This window comes from Phyllostomus discolor, chromosome 3 (genome assembly GCF_004126475.2).
Source record: "Phyllostomus discolor isolate MPI-MPIP mPhyDis1 chromosome 3, mPhyDis1.pri.v3, whole genome shotgun sequence".
In the NCBI taxonomy this organism is placed as follows: domain Eukaryota; kingdom Metazoa; phylum Chordata; class Mammalia; order Chiroptera; family Phyllostomidae; genus Phyllostomus; species Phyllostomus discolor.
This window is the reverse complement of record NC_040905.2, coordinates 67,415,289-67,435,030: the sequence shown is the minus strand read 5'-3', so window position 1 is coordinate 67,435,030 and position 19,742 is coordinate 67,415,289. Positions and strand designations below refer to the sequence as shown.

Below are 19,742 nucleotides of genomic sequence, written 5' to 3'. Positions count from 1 at the left end.
TTAAATGAATTCCTCTGGGAACTCTTTCTGAGAATACTGACCCCAACACAGTTACTGATTATTACTGTTAAATAATTTAAATGTTATTACTTTAAAATAACAAGGCTAAAAAAACAATAATAAACTACAACAAATGACTATTTGAGAAAATAATGATATTTTTGATGGGAAAAAAGTTGTAAGGATCAGTTTAGTGGCTATTTTTAAAAGATGTAATATAAAGTCAGTTTAAGCAAATACAGGAGGAAAATCATTTTTAAAAGTGAGAAGAGATGAGAAGCACATTTCATAAGTGAGCAACTGTCATTCTCTCTTATTCCCAGTCTCATTACATGTCTTCTGACTAAATATTAAATAAAGACCTTACGGAATTAAAGGCCAGGACATTAACAACTGAACATACGGAAGAGTCATCTGCCTGGTCATTTGAAGATGGGCAGAGGTTGGGGATGAGGGTAATTTTCACAGTAGTGAAAGTAGTTAATTATAGATGGTTAGATTATACATAGGTGTTCAAATAAATGAATGTCAATCCTTCGTCCTCCCAAAGAGGACTATGTGTATTTTCTAGAGTTTTTGCACATCAATTGCAAAGGCTATCTCTCCAATAAGTAGAATACTTTTATTTTCTCAGTACTTAAAAAAAGAAAAATAGAATGTTATCTGCAACTGTGAATCATCAGCCACCGCAGTTCTAAAACACCCAGGTCTCTCCCTATTGCTGCAGCCATTAGAAGGAAAGGGCTGTCTTTTAATGACACACACAAATGCCTGCACTGCTGGGTTGCAAAGCATAATTAATTCTGGCCTTTTTGGGCCTGATGAAACACCACACTTACAGACACGAGAGAAGTCAGTTAGAGCTTCGTGTGTGTACCTAGAATAGGGAAAGCCCTGGCAACAACCTAATTCTACTCAAAATGCTCTATATGTCTGTCATGTTTGTATGAGTTCTGCAAATATTTCTTCAAAATATATCTCTTAAAACAAGCAGATTGTGTTAAAAAAAACTTAACCACCTGTATGAACAGTACTTTTAACTTTTAAAAGTGTGAAATGTTGTTTTTCAAATTGTTGGCAGTAAACACAGGATTATATTTCTTAGCTTGTGGCTGCACTAAAAGGGCATTTAAACAAAGTAATCTCTTAGATGTAGCTGGTCAGTATCATTTCCATTTATTAGAATAATTTTTCATAATTTAATACATACTTACATGTTCTGATACAGAGGCTATTATTCCACTGAGAATTTAAAAACATAAATTTTCAAGGTTCCATTTCAAATAACAATTTAAGTAAATTTTTTAAAAAGAAATTTAACTGAAAGATTTACCTTGAAAGATTTACTCCTCTTTATAATATTGAATTATTCTAGCCCTGAGGAGTCTTGAAAACAGCTGCCTATTTTTAAAGGAGTTACCGCTTCTATAAATGCAGTTTCTTTGCTTTAATTATAAACTGTACATAAACAAGTGAGTAATAACATGCAAAATTCCTCTCACCTGTTTAGGTGTAACCCCAGGCATCCGAATATCCAATGCAAAATCGGATGAATCAATAGGAGTTACTGGTCGACTGGGACCAAGGCATTCATTGGAAAATGATCTGGTAGTTTCTTTAAACCTTAAAAAAAAAATTCAAAATCGTAAAACATAATGGAATCTTAACTTGAGAAAGAAAAATATAAAGGAATTCTATGAATGTAAATGAAAGATTATTGATTTAGACCTGATGAAAAGATGTGATAATTACATAATATTCTAAAAACATTGTCAGAATTGCACTTTAGAGTCCATGAGCAATATATGCCCAACTTGTAAACTACATGTAATCAAAACAAACAAGCAGCTTACATGTAAAACTCAATTCAATAACAATTTGTCAACATATTTATTTTTTCTAGTTAATGAAAATACAGGATTAATAAATTAGAAATTATCACAGGACGGACAATTTCTAATGGAAAAATATTAACTATAACCCAGTAAAACTTTTGTAACTATTTTATGAGTGTCCAGTATTAGTAGCCAGAAACAAAAAACGACAATAATAATGCTAGAAGGGAGGGTTGAATTGGGGGGAGGGGGGAAGGGAGAAGAAGACTGCGAGGTGAATTACAAATGTACAAGTGCATAAATATTTAATATGGTAATTATGAGGACTGTGTATACAGCTCAATGTTTTCTCGTGAGCTATTACAGTCCGTGATCTGCTTCTCCCCACCACTTACATATACTGATATTTTATTCTTCCAGCTATTATAAAACAAGAAGGCATTCGAGTCTAAACGATAATATGTAGTTTCTGATATATCTTCCCAAGAGGGAGCGATTTGTATTGGAAATCACAACTTCTAATTGAAGTTTTGAAAGCCAAGTGAAGCTTGGCTACACCACAGTGGGTATTTCTGCAAGAGGGACTTCACAAGAAGTTACTGTGCTAAAATTCCAAGTCGGTTCACAAAAGTAAATCAGCCTCATGCATTTATTTCTCCAACGCTCTAGTCTGTAAAAGTGATTACAATTATCAACAGCATGCACAGCAACCACGCAAACAACATTCCGCCTGTTTTCACACACACACACACACACACACACACACACTCACTCCCTCACACTCACACACACTCACCTCTTAAAGACAGAAAGCGGGCTTCTGAAACCCAAACAGCTGCTATTATTAAAAACAAGGAGGAGAACTAGCAGGCTACAGACGCCAGCCATGTCCACGCCACTCCGGCCCCGCCGGGAGAGGACCGGGCAGCGCAGCTCTGGGCTTCGGCCGGAGCTCTGGCAGCGGCGCAGCCAGCAGCCGCTACTTCATCGCTGGGGCGCGGCGGGCGTCCTGTGGCGGCCACACACCATCTGGCTGAGAAAGCGACGAGCTGGACAGGATGAGGTGTCTTTATCCCTAGTCTCACGCGGAAATCCCTGGGAAGGCGGTACTTTTGTCCGGTCCGCAAGCGGAAGCTTTCCTTCTTCCAGAGCCTTTTTTTTTCCCTGGTGCTGGGGCTAGACTTGCAGGTTCCTTATCACTCGGCAATGACAGGGACTGTGAAGGATATCACACAATCCCGCGTCAGTCATCATTCAGAACCTGCAAAAATAGAAGCAGATAATGGATGACTAACACATTACAGCATTTGTCCTCAGCAAATCCCAGTTGAGGTTCTTTAATACATCCGTAGTTTCACAAGCTTGAGCCCAAGCCTGGGGAAAATGCTGGTCTGTTGATCTCCCTGCACCCCCTGCAACAGCCCCCAAGATTTCACAAACCTCCATAGCCCCTGTTTTGCTCGCTCTTTCTCCCCACACCTACTCTCTCCTTTTTCTACCCTTCTTTCCTCCTTTCCCTCTCATCCACCCAACTCTTCTCCTTACTTACTATTTTACTCCCTTCTGTCATCAAAAATGCACTTAATACCTCTGTTGAGTGTAAACGAACTTATTCACACAAATGACAGGCTAAGGGCAAAAGAAAAGGGAAAAAACCCTGAGAGAAGCAGACACAAATCACTTGGATACCACACTAATCAGATAGAAAAGAGATTTTGAGAACAAAGGCATGTTTTATGTATATGCATCACAGAGCTACAGATCTAAGGAGAAAGAATACCCCCTGCCGAGAAAGATCTCCACCGGAGCAATTGTCGAAGTTCTCAGGATTATTTCAAAACCAGCCAAAAAGCTACACTTATCATGGTATATGAAATGTAAGCCTATTTAAAAATTCCATAGCTAATACACAAAGTAATAATGACTTATTTATAATGTATGCTTTCCAAAATGTATTCTTTCCTGAATAAAGTTCATTAATTTACAATGCAATGCGTATAGAAAGAGCAGGGAGAATCTCAGCTGGCCCCTAAATGAATTCATCTACAAAGGGTTTGATCAAGAACTTAACATTAATATAAAAGAGAGGCCCTGCAGAACTAGTGCAACATCTCAGCACTTTATGATGAGACTCAGTTAGGCTACATTTTCAAATATGCATGTTTTGACTTTATAGTTGTCCTGAACATATGTCAGACTTATATGTCAAGTTTGTCCATTGTAGTGAGAAGGCATTATTTTCAAATCTTTCACAATATAAAAATACTTCCAAAAAAAGAGATTTCCTAAAGTTTAATTTTAATTTATAAACACAAGGAAACCTCAAATCCAATGGCCAGATGGGTAACAGTAAAAAACAAAAAATCGGTAACATCTTATAAAAGTATTCCAAATTATCTTCTGGAAATCACAAGATAGTGAAGCTAATCTAAAAACAAATAAAATAAATCAAAATTAAAACAAAAAAGCACAAATAAAAATTAAATATAAGGACTTCATGGTCAAAGCTTTCTAGAAGACCACCAATATAAATAAAACATGATAGACTATCTAACCAATCCAAAGATGCTTGGGGATCACCAGCACCCAAGGACCATAGCTAATTTACATAAGCAATGACATTTTTAAATGACACAATATCTGTTCGAACTTTCTCTTTGACTTGCTGTTTGAGCTTTCAGCAACAAAAGGCCTTTAGCTTTGTCCCAGTCCCTGGGTAAGAGGAAGAACTAGCAGGGAATAGAAATGATTGGCCCTGAAGGCTATGCTACTGCCTTTACCAGCAACCAAGTATAATCCTGTCTAATGACAACACTTAACACTCCCTGATGGTCTTTAAAAATATATACATGTGGAGAAAGAATAATATTTTATTATTTTATGCAGAGCAGGATTCAAGGTCAATCCTTCTTCCATTTGGCAGGGAGATTTGGTATTATACAAGCACTTGAAAACAAATTTAGTATTAAAATTCTTTAATAGGAACACATCCCTAAGTAGTAGCCTTTGAAAAAAAATCCACTTATCTCTTTGATTGATTTTATTATCTTTGATGTGCCTAAACCACCCACTAAAAGAAAAGGGAACTAAAGTTGTAGGTGGAAGCAAAGTGGGTATTTGCAGCCATAAACAAAGCAGGAGGTCTAACAGGAATGAAAACTAATTACGCTGCTTGGTTCTTGATGCCTTGTAAACTAGGGACAAAATACAAACTAGCAGATGAAAAAAGTCATGTCTAACCATTTCATTTGTTACAATTCCTGATAATTTTGGAATATATAATATTAAAAAATTTTAGTTGTCTTCTCATTTAGGATTTTGAGAACTCAAATTTGTTTCTCTGAGATAATTTAATCCCTCATTAAAACATATACTTAATTCCATAGTCTGCACAAAAAATTGTAATATGTTGGTATTTTATAAAATGAATAAAACTAAAAGACAGTGTAGCCTACTGTGGGAGATGAGGACTTGATACAATCAATATAAGGTGTGTTTACAATGAGGTATAAAGAGAGTATTATAAAAAAGACTCAGGAAGTTTTGAGGTAGGAAAGATCATATTAACATTCAGGAGGAGGGTAAGAAAGAACAGAAAGGTAGATTCGGTCTTGAGCCTTGCATATGTATTTCTTTGGGGGATCTTAAAGTGATTTGACAATAATAGAATGAGACTATGTTTTTATATGACTTATGGAAATCTATGATAAAATGTTTAATAAAGCCCATATGAAAGAGCAAAAAAGAAAAATAAAGAAAGAACAGAAAGGTAAAACAGTCTTCAGTGGAAGAGGTGACTACTGAGGGGAGCTTGGAGGGTGGCTGGATTTGATTTCCACTGTGGGAGTCGGACCTGGGCGTTCCGGGGGCAGAAAGGGGCAGGGGCACAGGAGTCCCGGTGGGGAGCAGGAGATGTGTTTAAAAAAATTAACAAAGTAATATAGGTTTTGCCTCCTAGACTCCAGATGTAGATCCAGATTTACTATTTTATTTGTAATACAAAGCAAATATTCTGTTTACACACCCATAAATTCTTAGCGAGAATAATTTATAATTTATACCTGTATAATTATTAATTCCAGGAGCAGTACCATTGCATAGCTTTGTCCAGCCTGGTACAAGAGGACCATACAACTAGTTTGGCTTTTACAAAGTGAGTAGTCCATTCCTTTCAATTTTCATTTGAAAAAAGAAAAAAAGTTGAAATTTATAATTGATCAAAGAACCAAATAAATACATTGATTATTCATTCATTGCTTTATTTATTCAAAAGAGAGAACCAGGGTAGCATAGTACCTAAGAGCATAGTACCAAACTGAAGAAAAACTACCTGTACTCCTGGCTCCCCCATTTCCATGCCTTGTAAAAATGAGCAAGTGGCTAGCCTTTGTTTGACTCAGTTTCTTCATCTGCAAAATGGAAATAATCCTACTACCTGCCTCATATGGTTGTTATAAGGAATAAATAAATTTGTATTCTTAGAAGAGCTCTAGACATATAATAAATGTATGCTATTACTATTGTTGCAATAAATAATTATTGAGTGCCTCAGACTATCTTAATGGTAATAGTTGAGACAGATGAAGTCTCTACTCTTAAAAAGCTTAATTTCCAGTGGGGAGGGGAACAAGTGAAAATAACTACCAAATGATAAATTTAATTTTATTTTAAGGAGATTTTGTGTGGTTTTCTACAATGACTTACGATTAAACTGATTAAAGAGTGCATATCCATTCACATAGCAATTTGACCCCAGGGATTTATTCTTGGGCAAAAATTGAACAATGGCACAAAACATGTTGATAAGGATATTTACTAACAATGTGTATAGTAGCAAAGAACTGGATGTTTATAACAGAAAAGAACTGGAATCAATTTAAATGTCCATCAAAATAAATTGGTAAAAATTTTTTTTTGATACAAAACCTGAATACTATACATCCCTTTAAAAAAGGAATAGATGGGCCTACTTTTATAGGCAAGGTCATATTCTATATTTTTTGCATACTTTTAAAAATGTTTCAACAATCTCAAACTTACAGAAATGATGCAAGAACAGCACAAGGAACTGTTTTCTTTATCTATCCAAGAGTAATTTGCAGACCTGATGATGCCTCATCATCTCTGAATACCTTAGTGTATATTTTCTAAAGTACATCCCACTACATAACCACAAGTCATCAAAGATACTCACAGTGACACATTACTATTGTCTTATCCCCAGTCTCCAAACTTTGCCAATCATGCCACTAATAACTCTTATATCAAAAGAACCCAGTTCAGAATTAAGCGTTGTAGGTAAAGTTGTCATGTCTCTAGTCTCCTTCACTCCAGGGCAGTTTCTCAGTCTGTCTTTCATGTTTATGACCTTGACTCTATTGAAGACTGCAGATCAGTTATTTTCCAGAATGCCTTTTAGTTAATGTTTGTTTTCCGTTACATTAGGACTAGATTTAGGCTGTGCATCTCGGATAGGAATATCACGGAAGTGATGCTGTGTTCTCACTGCATCTGCATCTGTATTAGTGTCCATTCTTGCATATTAAATTACCCTTAAAAACTTACTAGTTGAAAATAATAAACATTATTTTGCATAGTTTATGTGCATTAAAAAAGAAGCTGCATAGCTGGGAGGTCTAATGAGGGTGCGATCAAGATGTTGGAGAGGGCTACAATCATCTGAAGGCTTGACTGGGGCTGGGGCATTTGCTTGCAAGGTGATTCATTCACATGGCTGGCAAGTTGGGGCGATGGGCAGAAACAACATCTCCTCACTATGTGGCATGCTCCCCAGGACTGATTGAGCACCCTTACAATATGGCAGCCGGCTTCCTCAAGAGAGAGCAAAGTTTTTTAGGACTAATATCAGAACTCACATACCATAATGTCTGTAATATCATATTGGTTACCCAGGTCAACCCCTCTCAATGTGGAAAATATCACCAAGGGCATGAATACTAGGACATGAAGATTGTCTCCTTGGAATCTGACTACCACAGCAACTTAGTAGGTGGCACCCAATGTGATTTGTCTCGTTACTGACGATGTTACTTTGGTCATTTGATTAAAAGGTAGTGTAAGTCAGGCATTTCTACTGTAAAGTTACCATTTTTCCCTTTCTAATTAATATATTTTGGTGGAGAGGTTTTTTTGACATTATAAATACTCCTCATCAAACTTTCATTTTATTCATTTACTTATTCCTTCCTAATGGACTAATGGTTTCGTATTTTATTCAAAGTGTTTTAAGCTGTTAAGTAACTTTGTCTACATTACTTACTTTGATACTCAAATGGTCTCAGTTGTGGTTCCCTTTAGCTAGCTCTTGTTCCTTTTTCACATGTCCCATCATCCTTTGAGCACTTGCTTGCTTTCTGACTTCTCTCCCATCCAGCCTCAAAACACTACACAGTAGGTCTTTCTGTCCTGCTCTTCACCCCACTTGGCCTTGGCTGACACCCTGCCCTGGGCTGCCCCACACACGGGTGCCCCCTGTACCTTGTTTGGGCTGCAGCACCCATGCCAGGCCCCCTGATGCCCTCCTTACCCCAAGCCAGGTCACTGCTCCTAAAGGCCTGCCTTCCTCCTCCCTACATAACAGCTTTAGGACTGAACTGTTTAGAAGAGAAAAGAAAGACATTAATTTTGAAAAACGAAATTAGAGAACAGTATATACATATATTTAAAAAAAACTGAAGTACTGTAACCTGATTATATTCCCAATTTTTTTCTATGGGGACAGTTGCAAAAAAGTGGGAACTTTCACTTTCTATTTACATGCCTTTGCAGTCTTTTAATTTTCATAAGCTTATATTACTTTTAAAATAGAAGGAAATAGGATTTTGCATATATACAATATATGTGTGTACATTTTAAAATATTTTATTGAATGCAATTCTACAGATTTCAGTTTATGTGTTAATGTCTGAGTTAGGAGATGTTTTGAAAAATAAATAACTCTCCTTTTTTGCTTGACAAGAAGTTTACAAAACTTCTTGGTAGTTGAATAGCTGTAATGAAGGGTATTTTCAAGCTCAGCACTAGCAACATTTTGGACTGAATATTTCTTTGCTCTAGGGAGCTGTCCTGTGTGTTACAGACTATTTAGAAGTACCTCTGGACCCTACTCACTAGACTCCTGTTGCTGTCCCATCAGCTGTGACAACCAAACATGACTCCAGACATTGCCAAATGTCTTCTGGAAGGTAAAGTCACCCTGGTTGAGTGTCACTGTTATAACATTGTTCATTAAGATGAAGCTTAATTTGTAAGTCAAATGTGATATAATTCCCTTCAAATACATGTAATGATACATTAATCTCCTTAAAGAGGGTCTGCAAATATGGAACTTCTAAAGATTGGGGGGAAAATCATTACAGAAAGTAACATGTATTGACTAGATGCCAAGCATTGACTTTATGCGTATTATCTCACTGAGTTCTTATGACTTTGAAGTACAGGTTAGTATTCCCATTTTAAAGAGGAGAGGTTTATGGTTTTGAAAAATTAGGTAACTTCCTCTAGTTATGTTGCAGTAAAGCAAGGATTCAAATCCTGGCTTGCAGACTCCAGAATCTTTCCTCTTAACTCATATTCTTCAACATAGAACAGACTTACTACATTGACAAAGGCTATTTTCTTCCAGTAGTGTACAATGAAAGGCAAATCCTCTGAATATGATTTTACTGTAAAATAATAATCGACAATGTTTTTCAAGCAATTACAATCAAGTACTGTGTACAAATTCCATGATTAGAATCTTGACTAACCTGTATGACATTTGTACCATCGTCATTCCCATTTTACTGAACTGGAAACTGGACACAGAGAGACTTGGTGACTTTCCCAGAGTACATAACCAGGATATAAATACAGGCAATCTGACGCTGCAGTTAAACCCCTTAACTATTCAGCCATAAATGTAACTGTCTGGGTTTTTTTTTAAATTCATGTATTAGGGAGCATTAACATTTCCTCTACAACCTTACCAACTTACTCATTTAGGTATCTCAGAAAGAACAAATTACAGATCTATATCAAGGGTCTAAGTCTGATCAAAAAGTAGGTCTGGATTGGCTTGCAAGAATTGTTCCAAGTTCCTCCCCTGAATTTGAATTCTGAGCAAACATTTCAAAATAAAGATTTCACATAAAACCCAGATGTCCAGTGTCTCTTGAAGAGTTGTAAAATCTGACCTCACTGGACCCACATTTTCACATGGCAACAATCAGCTGAGCCAACTGCTTTCTTTCATAGACAGGGCCAGCAGTCTGCAGAGCACCACAGTCCCCACCACTCTCTATTTACTCCCAGGTCTTGAAGCCCAGAGTAGTTATTTGAACAGCCACTCAGCATTGAGGTACGGTTGTCAGTTTGTTCATTTGTTTTTGTTTTTATATACTCGGCCATCTTTTTTTCTCATTAACATTAGTAGCTGTATCTTAAAATCCTTTGCGTTGTGATCCCAGAGGTATGCCTTTCTTTATGTGAGAAGGTAAGCTTCACCCTTTATGTAGCATAGGGCTTGTCACCCTTAGATATACTAAGTTGCTGCTTCTTTGCTTTTCTTTTTTTTTCTGTTAAAACTCTGTTCATCTTCATTAGCAAAGCACACCAAATTGACCAGCATTTTCTGCACATGAATTCATTTAGATCAACAATTTTCAACCTTTTTTCATCTCACAGCACACAAACTAATTACTAAAATTCTGCGGCACACGAAAAATAAAATTGTATTTTTTTTTCCAATCTGACAAAAAAATTAGCTATAATTTTGATTCATTCACACTGGGCCTCTATTGTTGTGTTGGCCATTGTCATTTTTTTTTTATTTGACAGTCTCAAAAAAAAAGAGGTCAGTGCCCTGACTAGTCAAGTATCGCATGTTTTAAAAATTCTTGCAGCATGCTTGTTGAAAAGCACTAGTTCAGACTCATCTTCTAACATGTAGCCAGTTTGAAGTATCTTTTCTTTAGAAGTCAAAATAGACTACATACCTATATGTTAAAAAAACCCCTCAGGGGTAATGTTCAGCATATGATTCTACTTCCAAAAAAATAAATAAAAAAATATACAAATAAATAAATAAACAAAACAGACTTGCCAGCAGGAACAAATTTATTTATTTATTTATTTATTTATTTATTTACTATGGTCAGTAAGTAGCAGATGCCCTTTAAATATGTCCATTAGTCATCAAATCACTCAGTCCTGTAAAAACTTCCATGGGGAAAAAACATTATTCTTAATTAAATTTCCCAACTTTGACTAATACAAATGTTGCTACATAACACATGTATCTAAATTCAGTGCTGGCATATTTTAATGTGAGATAGAACAGATCCCTGTGTTCCAATCAGCACAAATCTTTTGGTTCTAAAGACTGCACTGGGGAGTCCTCAGGAGACCAGTGCACTGCCCTGGAATTCATTAGCCATTACTGATGACAGAGAGGGAGAATGGCTCCTCTATATGCTACTCATTTGTCCCACGTATCTTATTTATTTATAAGCCAAGAACGTCACATAGACGTCAGTTTCAGAAGAGCACAAAGCACTTCTGCAGCTATCACTTTCTTTTCTCCTTTAACAATTCTTGTTGAGTGTGTGTGGTGGCGGGGGGGGGGGGGGGGGGGGGGGGGCGGGGGGGAAGGCGTGTGGGCCATCAACCTTGTCCTGCCTCTTCAAAAATTAAGAAGCTCTGTTCCTCCTTTACAGTGAAGTTTTAGAGGAATTAGTTTGAAACTAATATCCAAGACCTGGCTAACTTTCAAAGGCATGGGTTATTTTTATTAGTAAGTCTGAATCATGAAATGACCCACTGATTTAGGTATGGAAAGATCTCCTGTGCTACCTTTGTAGTGTTTTCTTTGTGGATCTTTCCATTATTATTTTCTTCTACTTTTTGGAGGAAGTTAGTGTATAATGGAGGATGGAAGCATACTGCATTGACGTGTAACTTAGTGCCAGGCACTGGGCTTAGATGCATGTTGTCTGAAGGCGGGGACATGCCTTTCCTTCTGTCTTTCTTGCAGTTAATCAGCACATTTTTTAATGAGCTGTCCTCTTTTGCAGGAATTTTTTTCCTGTTTACGATTCTACACCCTTAGGCATAGTTATTCCCGAAGCATATGAATACATATTTTGTTAAATGCCTCCTGATGAGTTCAGAGGCAGAAGCTATCAACTACACAGACACCTGGCTCAGATCCAGAACATGCAATTAACAAAAATAAGGGTCCTCTTTCTTGATAAGTAAAAAATCTGCAGGAAATGTCTACATTTTCACTCAAAAATAACACTGAACTTATTTTTCTCTTGTGCTACTCACAGAAAAGCATTTTCTCCCATAGCATAAGCATATTTTCAAGTGATATTCATGTTTCCCATTTCAAATGTTCAAATCCTTACAATAAAATGCCCACAAACATAATCCTTTCTATTATAAAAGTTTTTTTTCCTTTCCTTTAAGTCTCTCTACTGTATAATTATAGTAAAGTGGAATCTATAATCACATAACACTATTACTATTACATAATGGAAGAACTTATGGGAATTTTTCTTTAAGATCATGAAAGAATGTCAAAGCAAGTCTCTAATTTATATAATTCTGCTCAATTGAGTTTACAGTAACCTAGAGGGATCCCATAAAATACACACTACACATTGCCCCCTCATTCCATCTCAACCATATAATGTCAAAGCCATTAGCAAAGGGAACAAAGTTGCTTAAAAACATTTTAATGTCTTTTATTTTAGAGTACAGAAGATACAATAAAATGCCACTTAATCATAAAAAGACCATTTGAATTTTTAAATATGCAGTTCACAATTGAAAGAAGTACAATGTGCTGAAGTAGTTTGTATTCAGATATTTTAATTTCTAGTCTATAGTAATAATAGTTTTCTTTGATCAGTGTCCCCAAACTCCCCATGAACTGTCAATGAAGAGCTTCATAATTTTCTTCTGGCTGAAGAAGATCAAAGCATTCTTATGTTTGCTAGAACTCTTTGATACTGCTGTACAGACAGGTAGTGAGTTTATTTCATTACTACTAAACTATTTCTTTCTGTCTTGAGTTTATGAAGAGGTGGTTTATTTTAACAAGGTGCTTACAGACCGGTTTGCTCTTCCCCAATTTTAAATCTTCTTTCCAAGGGTTCCTGTAGTGATTTGCGCTGCACCCTGGAACTGAAAGTGAGAGCTGATAAAAAGGATGAGACCCACGATGCTGCGGGCTGGAGAGAACACACTGGGCTCAGTCCCAGGGGCACCACTCCCAGGAAGTGAGGACCAAGAATGCCGAATTGACTTTATTTGCCTTATCTCTCCATTTTTGTAGCTATATGCCCTAACTTTGAGTTACAACTAAAAGCTGAGTTTTCAAGTCACAGAAAAAGTGAAATAGCCCAATTGTTTTTGCCAATTTTAACCAAAATAAAGAGGCCCACAGGCAATATACTATGAAGAACTGGTCTTCATTTTGAAGTAGAAAAATTGCTTCTTAAAATCACAACATTTAATGGACTTGTATACTACCATACTGACACTACTAATAATGAAAATAATATATAACAACTACTGAGCATTTGCTATACGCCAGGAAGCAATTTTAAATACTTTTCATGTATTACTTGAAATACATGAGATTTAATTTTCACAAATTCCTATAAGCAGTAATATCTCCATTTTAAAACTGAGAAATATAGCCACCAAAGAGGTTAAGAAACTGGCTTGAGCCCTGGCTGGTGTGGCTCAGTTGGTTGGAGCATCATTCTGTACCTGAAAGGTTAAGGGTTCAGTTCCCAGTCAGAGCACACACCTGACTTACAGATTAGATCCCTGTCTGTGTGCAAATGGGAGGCAATCAACTGGTGCTATTCTCTCTAGCTTTGATGTTTCTGTCTCTCCCTTCCTCTCTCTCTCTGAAAGCAAGAAGAAATGTCCTCAGGTTGGTGGGGGAGAGAAAGAAAAATAAGGAAAAGAAACTTGCTTGACATGGACATTGGCTGATTTTAAAGGTAGAAGCTATTAACCTCTAGGTTACACTTGACAGAGGCTATACATCTATTATTTGTTTATTAAGAAAATATGTCGGGGTGATGGATTGGGAGTAAAAGGGAGAAAACTGTATTTGAACAATGATTAAAATAAAATTAAAAATAAATAAATAAATAAATAAAAATAACTTATGTAAAGGATAAATAAATGATCATTGATACAGTAACACTCTAAAATGAATCTGTATTTTATTCCACATTTAACTAAAATCAACAGTTCACATAGGTATAAGACACATTTCAAATCACACAACACTGGCTTCTTGTGAGTGACTCAGGCTCCACATCAAATCTCCCTCCTCCAGTGGATTCTGAGCCAACAAGTGGAAACTCTGGTGTAAAAGAGAGAGTGCAGACTTGCCCTTGAAATCAGAAATCATGGTTTTAAGTCCCAATTTAGGGATTCACTTCATATTTCTGAGTTTTGGCTTCTCCCTGTATAAATAAGGGATAATGATAAATGCACTACCAAAGGACCACTGTGAGAAACACAATAATCGGAGCGAATTCTGAAATCAGGAAAGCATCACAGAGACATAAGTTCTTGTTAGGGTTTCAAGTTCAGCTTTATTATGACAGCACAGAAACTTCATTTCTTTAACATGACCTTTTCTCCTTTCTTACCTTTTAATTCAAACTGGCCTCTTCCAGAACCCTGACTCACCTGCTTCCTTCTCCCTTGTGTGACCACTTCCTTAAGCATTAAGCCCTCAGGACAATAAGGTACTGATCAGCATCAAATAACCTAAGGAATAAAGCCTCCCAGTCTGGCTGGGTCTGTTGACCCCAGAGAGAGAATTTTGATCAAACTAAAGAGAACATCTGGGCCTCAGCTGTGTATCAGATTCTGGCCCTGACAAGCTGTGAAACCAGTTGAAGTGACATCACGGCTAACACCAGGAGCAGATGCCCTGATCAGCTACTCCTATCCCAGCATCAACCAGTAAAGCCCACGACCCTAACTCCCTTAGTCACCATGATTAATGATTTTCCCCTATTTAACCCCATCCCCTAGAAGTCACTAGGAGCCATGTCTTTGAGCACTACTTACCTGTAACTCCGGGAGTGAGTCACCTCCTAAAAATACTTTCTTTCTTTGCTTCAAATTCCCATTCATGTTTTATCAGGCTTTGATGCACTCAGGCAAACAGACTCCTACAGTATGGTAACACTATGGATGGCTAAATTTTAAAACCTTGCTTTTATCTTTCTCAGTTTGCACTGCTCATTCTGAATCTAACTATATCTCATCTTTGAGTAAAGTTTCAGAGTACTACAACATCTTCAGATGGCAGACACTGAACAATTATAACTGAAGATGGAGGGCGAAGGGGGAAACAGAGCTAAAAGATCCAAATTTAAACATTCTTCCTAATACTAAAAATAAGAGAAAAAACACTAAATGAATTTCATCATTCAGCAAAAATGTAACTAAAATTTTCACCTAAATAATTTGAAATGTGTTCTAGAAATAATGAGTAATGATTTATATTTCAAAGAAATTACTAATATTATGTCAAGATTATTAGGCAACATTACTGGATACTGGCACTGAGAGGCACGTATATCCTGGCCTCAAACTTGTTTGCATGAACTTGAAGAAACTGTACAGAGGGAGGCGTACAGAGGGAGGCTTGCAGAACCAACTGCCCAAAGAAATCAGCATTGGGGGTAAACGATATGCATATCAGTTCCAAAAGCAGTTAGATGTTTTCTAGGGACAAATAAATATAAAATGGTAGACCCAACTAGGTGCCTGGTATTTAAATGAGACTAAATGCTATATGAGTAATTAAGTTTACAACTATTTACTTGATTCTATTGAATTGAATATTTATTCTTACATAGAGCAATTTTGTGAATTGCCTTGCTGGGAGAGACATCTTTTGAAATGGAATTTTTGCTTAGCTTTCAAATGAAATTTTCAAAGGCCATATATATGTACAAATTTTATCTTTAAAAAATTTGTTGTCCAATATGATGAATTTCTATTATCTTAAGGTTAACACTCTCTTTCAAATGGTGAAGAAATTATGCAGATAAAAAAACTTAGACCATGATACTACAACTACTCATGACAGTACATAAACTCCTGATAAAGCAAACAATTTCCTTCTAGTCCAGTAATTTCGCCAAAAGACTTATCTCTTTTCAAATGGCATATTCCTAAAGACTGCATAAAAACATAAAACAAATAGAAAAATAGGACCTTAAGTTAGTATATATACTATTAATAAAGTTACAGTAGTTATAGATTTAGAATAGACATATTTATTGTTATTTAAAATGCATTAAGGTCATCATCAAATCTTTTAAAATTCCATTGACAAAAAAAGACCTATAAAATAATCAGCCCTTAGGTGTATCAGAATGTACTTAAAAGAAGCTGAACTGTTATGTTTCAATATGATATTCAGAAAAATTTATGTCTTTATCAATACATTCAAAATTAATGGCCCTGCTTGACCAGACAGCCATTTCCACTATCATAATGGCAGCAAATGACCATTTTGTTAATTCAGGGTTGGATACCAACCAGGAGGGCAGTTTCTAGATTGGTCATGCTGGTACGCATCTAGGAAAATATTGTGCCAGTTACTGCTCTTTTTACATGGTGGAATTTATCTTTTATTTCATGATATCTTCCTCTCTGATTAAAGAAAAGATAAATTGAATGACAAAAAAATGGAAGAATAATATTGTTACATATGGGTGGAGTTAATGCAAATATAATATACTTGAAATTATTCTATAAATTATGTTGAAGTTAAGAAAAGAAGTGAAATTTATTCTTCCATTGATAATAACATACCACTAACATACTGTCTTTGACTTGCAGAGTTGTTTTGAGATACTAAAAAATAGTATTAATTGTTTCATTCTGATTAAACAAAATTAACACTTTGGATGGCCTCCTTCATTCCTTGTTCCTGAGACTTGGTAGTTGTCTCATTGTCTTTTTATAAAATATCAAAAGTTTTCTTGCTATTAAAGAGGTCAACATCTTTTATCACTAAGTTTTATCTTAACCAAATGTTAATTTTAAAATAAAAAAATAAATGGATTAAGCAGTATTGATTTACCTAAAAGAGAAGATAACTGTGATAAGTTCTCCCTTCATTTGGATATTTAAATCACTATTGGTATTACACTCTAGTGAGACAAAGGTTCATTAAGACAGGCATTGTTATGTAAAAACAAGATACACTAGAGAGGAAACTCTTTACTGAGTTACAATTACCCTCCAAAGATATAACAAATGAGAGACAATTAAAATATTTAAGTTTAATTATGCAACATGTTCACATCCATAATCAAAACACATATGCACACACCTAAGTATTTCAACCATTCCTGAAACTTTCTGAATTTTTCTTCTAAGGACATAAACAAAATTATAGAAAAACTCTAAGAAGAAGTAATCACACTTTTATGCACATAAAATATTGTTTCTCAACTAAGTGGTGAGTCCACCTGACTACTGAGCAAAGTTCTTCCCCATACAATGAGTTTACGATTCTCTTCATCCTACTTTCCTACTCTTCCATATTGATCCATTAAGTACATTATTTTGCTTTTTGCTTTTCCAAAATGGAACCTGCTAATATGAGTTTCTGGTCCCTTTATATTTGCCCCACAAATTAACTTATTTGAAGTTGAAATTGAATGGTAGTGTGAACAAAAGAGGGGCCACACAGTCAACCTCACAAGCTCAGGGGAGGCCTGCATGGCAGCCTTACAAACCCAGAAACCAAAAGCAACCACATAGGATGGTCTGATCATAAAAAATCCCTAACTAAAAGCAAGTCATGGCTGGTGGTCACATCCCAGGCCTGTACCTTCTTTGACAAAGGTCAATTTTTACCTTAAATAAGCCTGTTTATTGTCCTTTTGTGTCTAAGATAACATACCCTTGGAATTGTTAGCATAAAGTTGTTAGCTAGTTATTAATAATGAAGGAAGCAAAGGGAATCCAATATTAAGCTTAATAAACTGGGAAGCTGAATCAGATATTAGGATAGCATTCCATTAAGCTTACTAGGAAGGTGCAGCATTTACAGACTTGAGGAGGCTATTGGAAAGGAGACTTAATACTCCAAACAGGCAGACAGCCACCCTGGGGATGCTGCCAGCCCAGTAATAGATTAGTGGAGGGAGGAGGAGAGGAAAATTTATCTTCTGGGCACATGTGTAGAGAAACCAGATGATGTAACAGAACCTTCTGATGTGCACAACAGAAGTCAAGATGGGCCCTGGCTGGTGTGACTCAGTTGGCTGGAACATCGTCCCACAACAGAAAGGTTGCGGGTTTGATTCCAGGTCAGGTTGCATACCTAGGTTGCAGGTTCCATCCCAGTATGACATGGGTGATCCCCAGTATATGTGCATATGGGGGCAACCAATCAGTGCTTCTCACTCACAACAATGCTTCCCTCTCGCATCGATGTTTCTCTCTCTTCCTTCCTCTCTTCTTTCCCTTATCTCTAAAAGCAATAAAAATATGTCCTTGGGTGAGGGTTTAAAAAAAAAGTCAAGATCATGCAAGGGGAAATGCTTCTACTTTTGAGGCATGTGCAGTAAGAGCCAACATGGGGACATAAAGAGGCAGAGCCTAGCCTGGGAGAAACTGGAAAAGTAATCAAATTGGATAAAGGGTGCAGAATATCAGTCAGTCCCAGAAAGGGATTGGTTAGGGAGAGGGTGTGACTCAAGTCCAGGAAGAATCAGAGAGTTGGTTTGGATGGTTTGAATGGCACCTTGATTATTACTAAAAACTAAGAAAATAACTTATATGGAGGATTAATGGAAGCTTCAGTGCAGTCGCTGCTACAGCCTGTCAGCCCTCCATGTCTCTGATGGTGTATTATATCCCTTAACCCCAATAAAATCTTGCCACCATGTTTGAACTTTCTCCACGCTTTGTCATTTCAAGTTCCTTTCTCTTGACACTGCAAAAATACTCATTTTCACTGGTAACATAATGTCAGAGTAATCCTTTTCAGATCCCTCAGGGGACACCCACCACACAAGAGGAGGAGACCCCAGAACCCTGCATTCTTATCTTGTTCCCCGAATACCATCTCTATGTGCTGTAAATGTTAACTCTCTCATACCCACCAACGTAAAATAAATATGTGTCTCTCCATTTTACTCTATCCAATATCAGGGATTCCCTGCTTTGCTTTCTCCTGCCTCCCTAATCTACCACCAAAGAATTTTATGAAACCTCTCCTTACATGCTCTCTTTTGATTCTAATGTACGAAATAAGCTATAAAGCTGCCATTCGGTGGAGCATTTCCTCCATCCTTTCATATTTTCCCTCCTCATAATTGTCATCAGTTTGACTCAAAATCATAAAATTTCTTGACAGGTTGGATATTTCTTATGTCAGTAGTACTCAATGGCTACTGCTGCTTTTCTTTCTACCCTTACATTTATTTCTTTATCTCTATTCTTCGTATGAAAATTTTCCAAGAGTCTGGCTTTTGTAGGGCACCGTCTCTGCTATAAAGGAAACACATCTTAGTCCCCTACAGTTGGTAGCTTCTGACCCAGGTGGGAGGGAAGTCAGTAGTATTGTCTACTAAATGGGCACGTGACTTCCTTAACCAGTGAAAGGGGAACAGAAGTGAAATGTGTCAAGACAAGCTGCAGCTTTAAAAGGCATTGCCATAATTCAACATACTAGTTCCCTTTTCTTTCTTCTCTGTTACCTGGAGAAATACTCCCAACCTTTTCTACTCAGTGATCAGTGATACTCAGAGGGAGGCTGCTCCATTCATTAGCCTGAGCCCAGACACTCTCTGAGGAAGGTAGAGGGCAAGAGAAGAAACAACTGTAACCACA

The 19,742-nt window shown here is 36.6% G+C and overlaps 1 protein-coding gene and 1 long non-coding RNA gene across 16 annotated transcripts in view; one reads left to right on the top strand and one right to left on the bottom strand.

Moving 5' to 3' along the window:
- The window catches only part of PAM (peptidylglycine alpha-amidating monooxygenase), a 277,534-nt gene that overhangs the window by 152,967 nt on the left and 104,825 nt on the right, over positions 1–19,742 (bottom strand). For 14 of the 15 annotated variants that reach the window (XM_036020590.1, XM_036020592.1, XM_036020593.1 and 11 more), the window contains 2 exons: positions 2,632–3,096; positions 1,503–1,623 (listed from right to left, as the gene is read on the bottom strand). In XM_036020590.1, coding sequence (XP_035876483.1) covers positions 1,503–1,623; positions 2,632–2,723 — 213 coding nt within the window. In that variant the 5' untranslated portion in view covers positions 2,724–3,096. Of the gene's footprint in view, positions 1–1,502; positions 1,624–2,631; positions 3,097–19,742 lie in introns of those variants that run through there. The other variant, XM_028509768.2, reaches the window with a different exon arrangement.
- LOC118499495 lies at positions 11,767–13,040 on the top strand. Its single transcript, XR_004901991.1, has 2 exons — positions 11,767–11,822; positions 11,869–13,040. It is a non-coding gene; the product is annotated as an uncharacterized LOC118499495 (long non-coding RNA).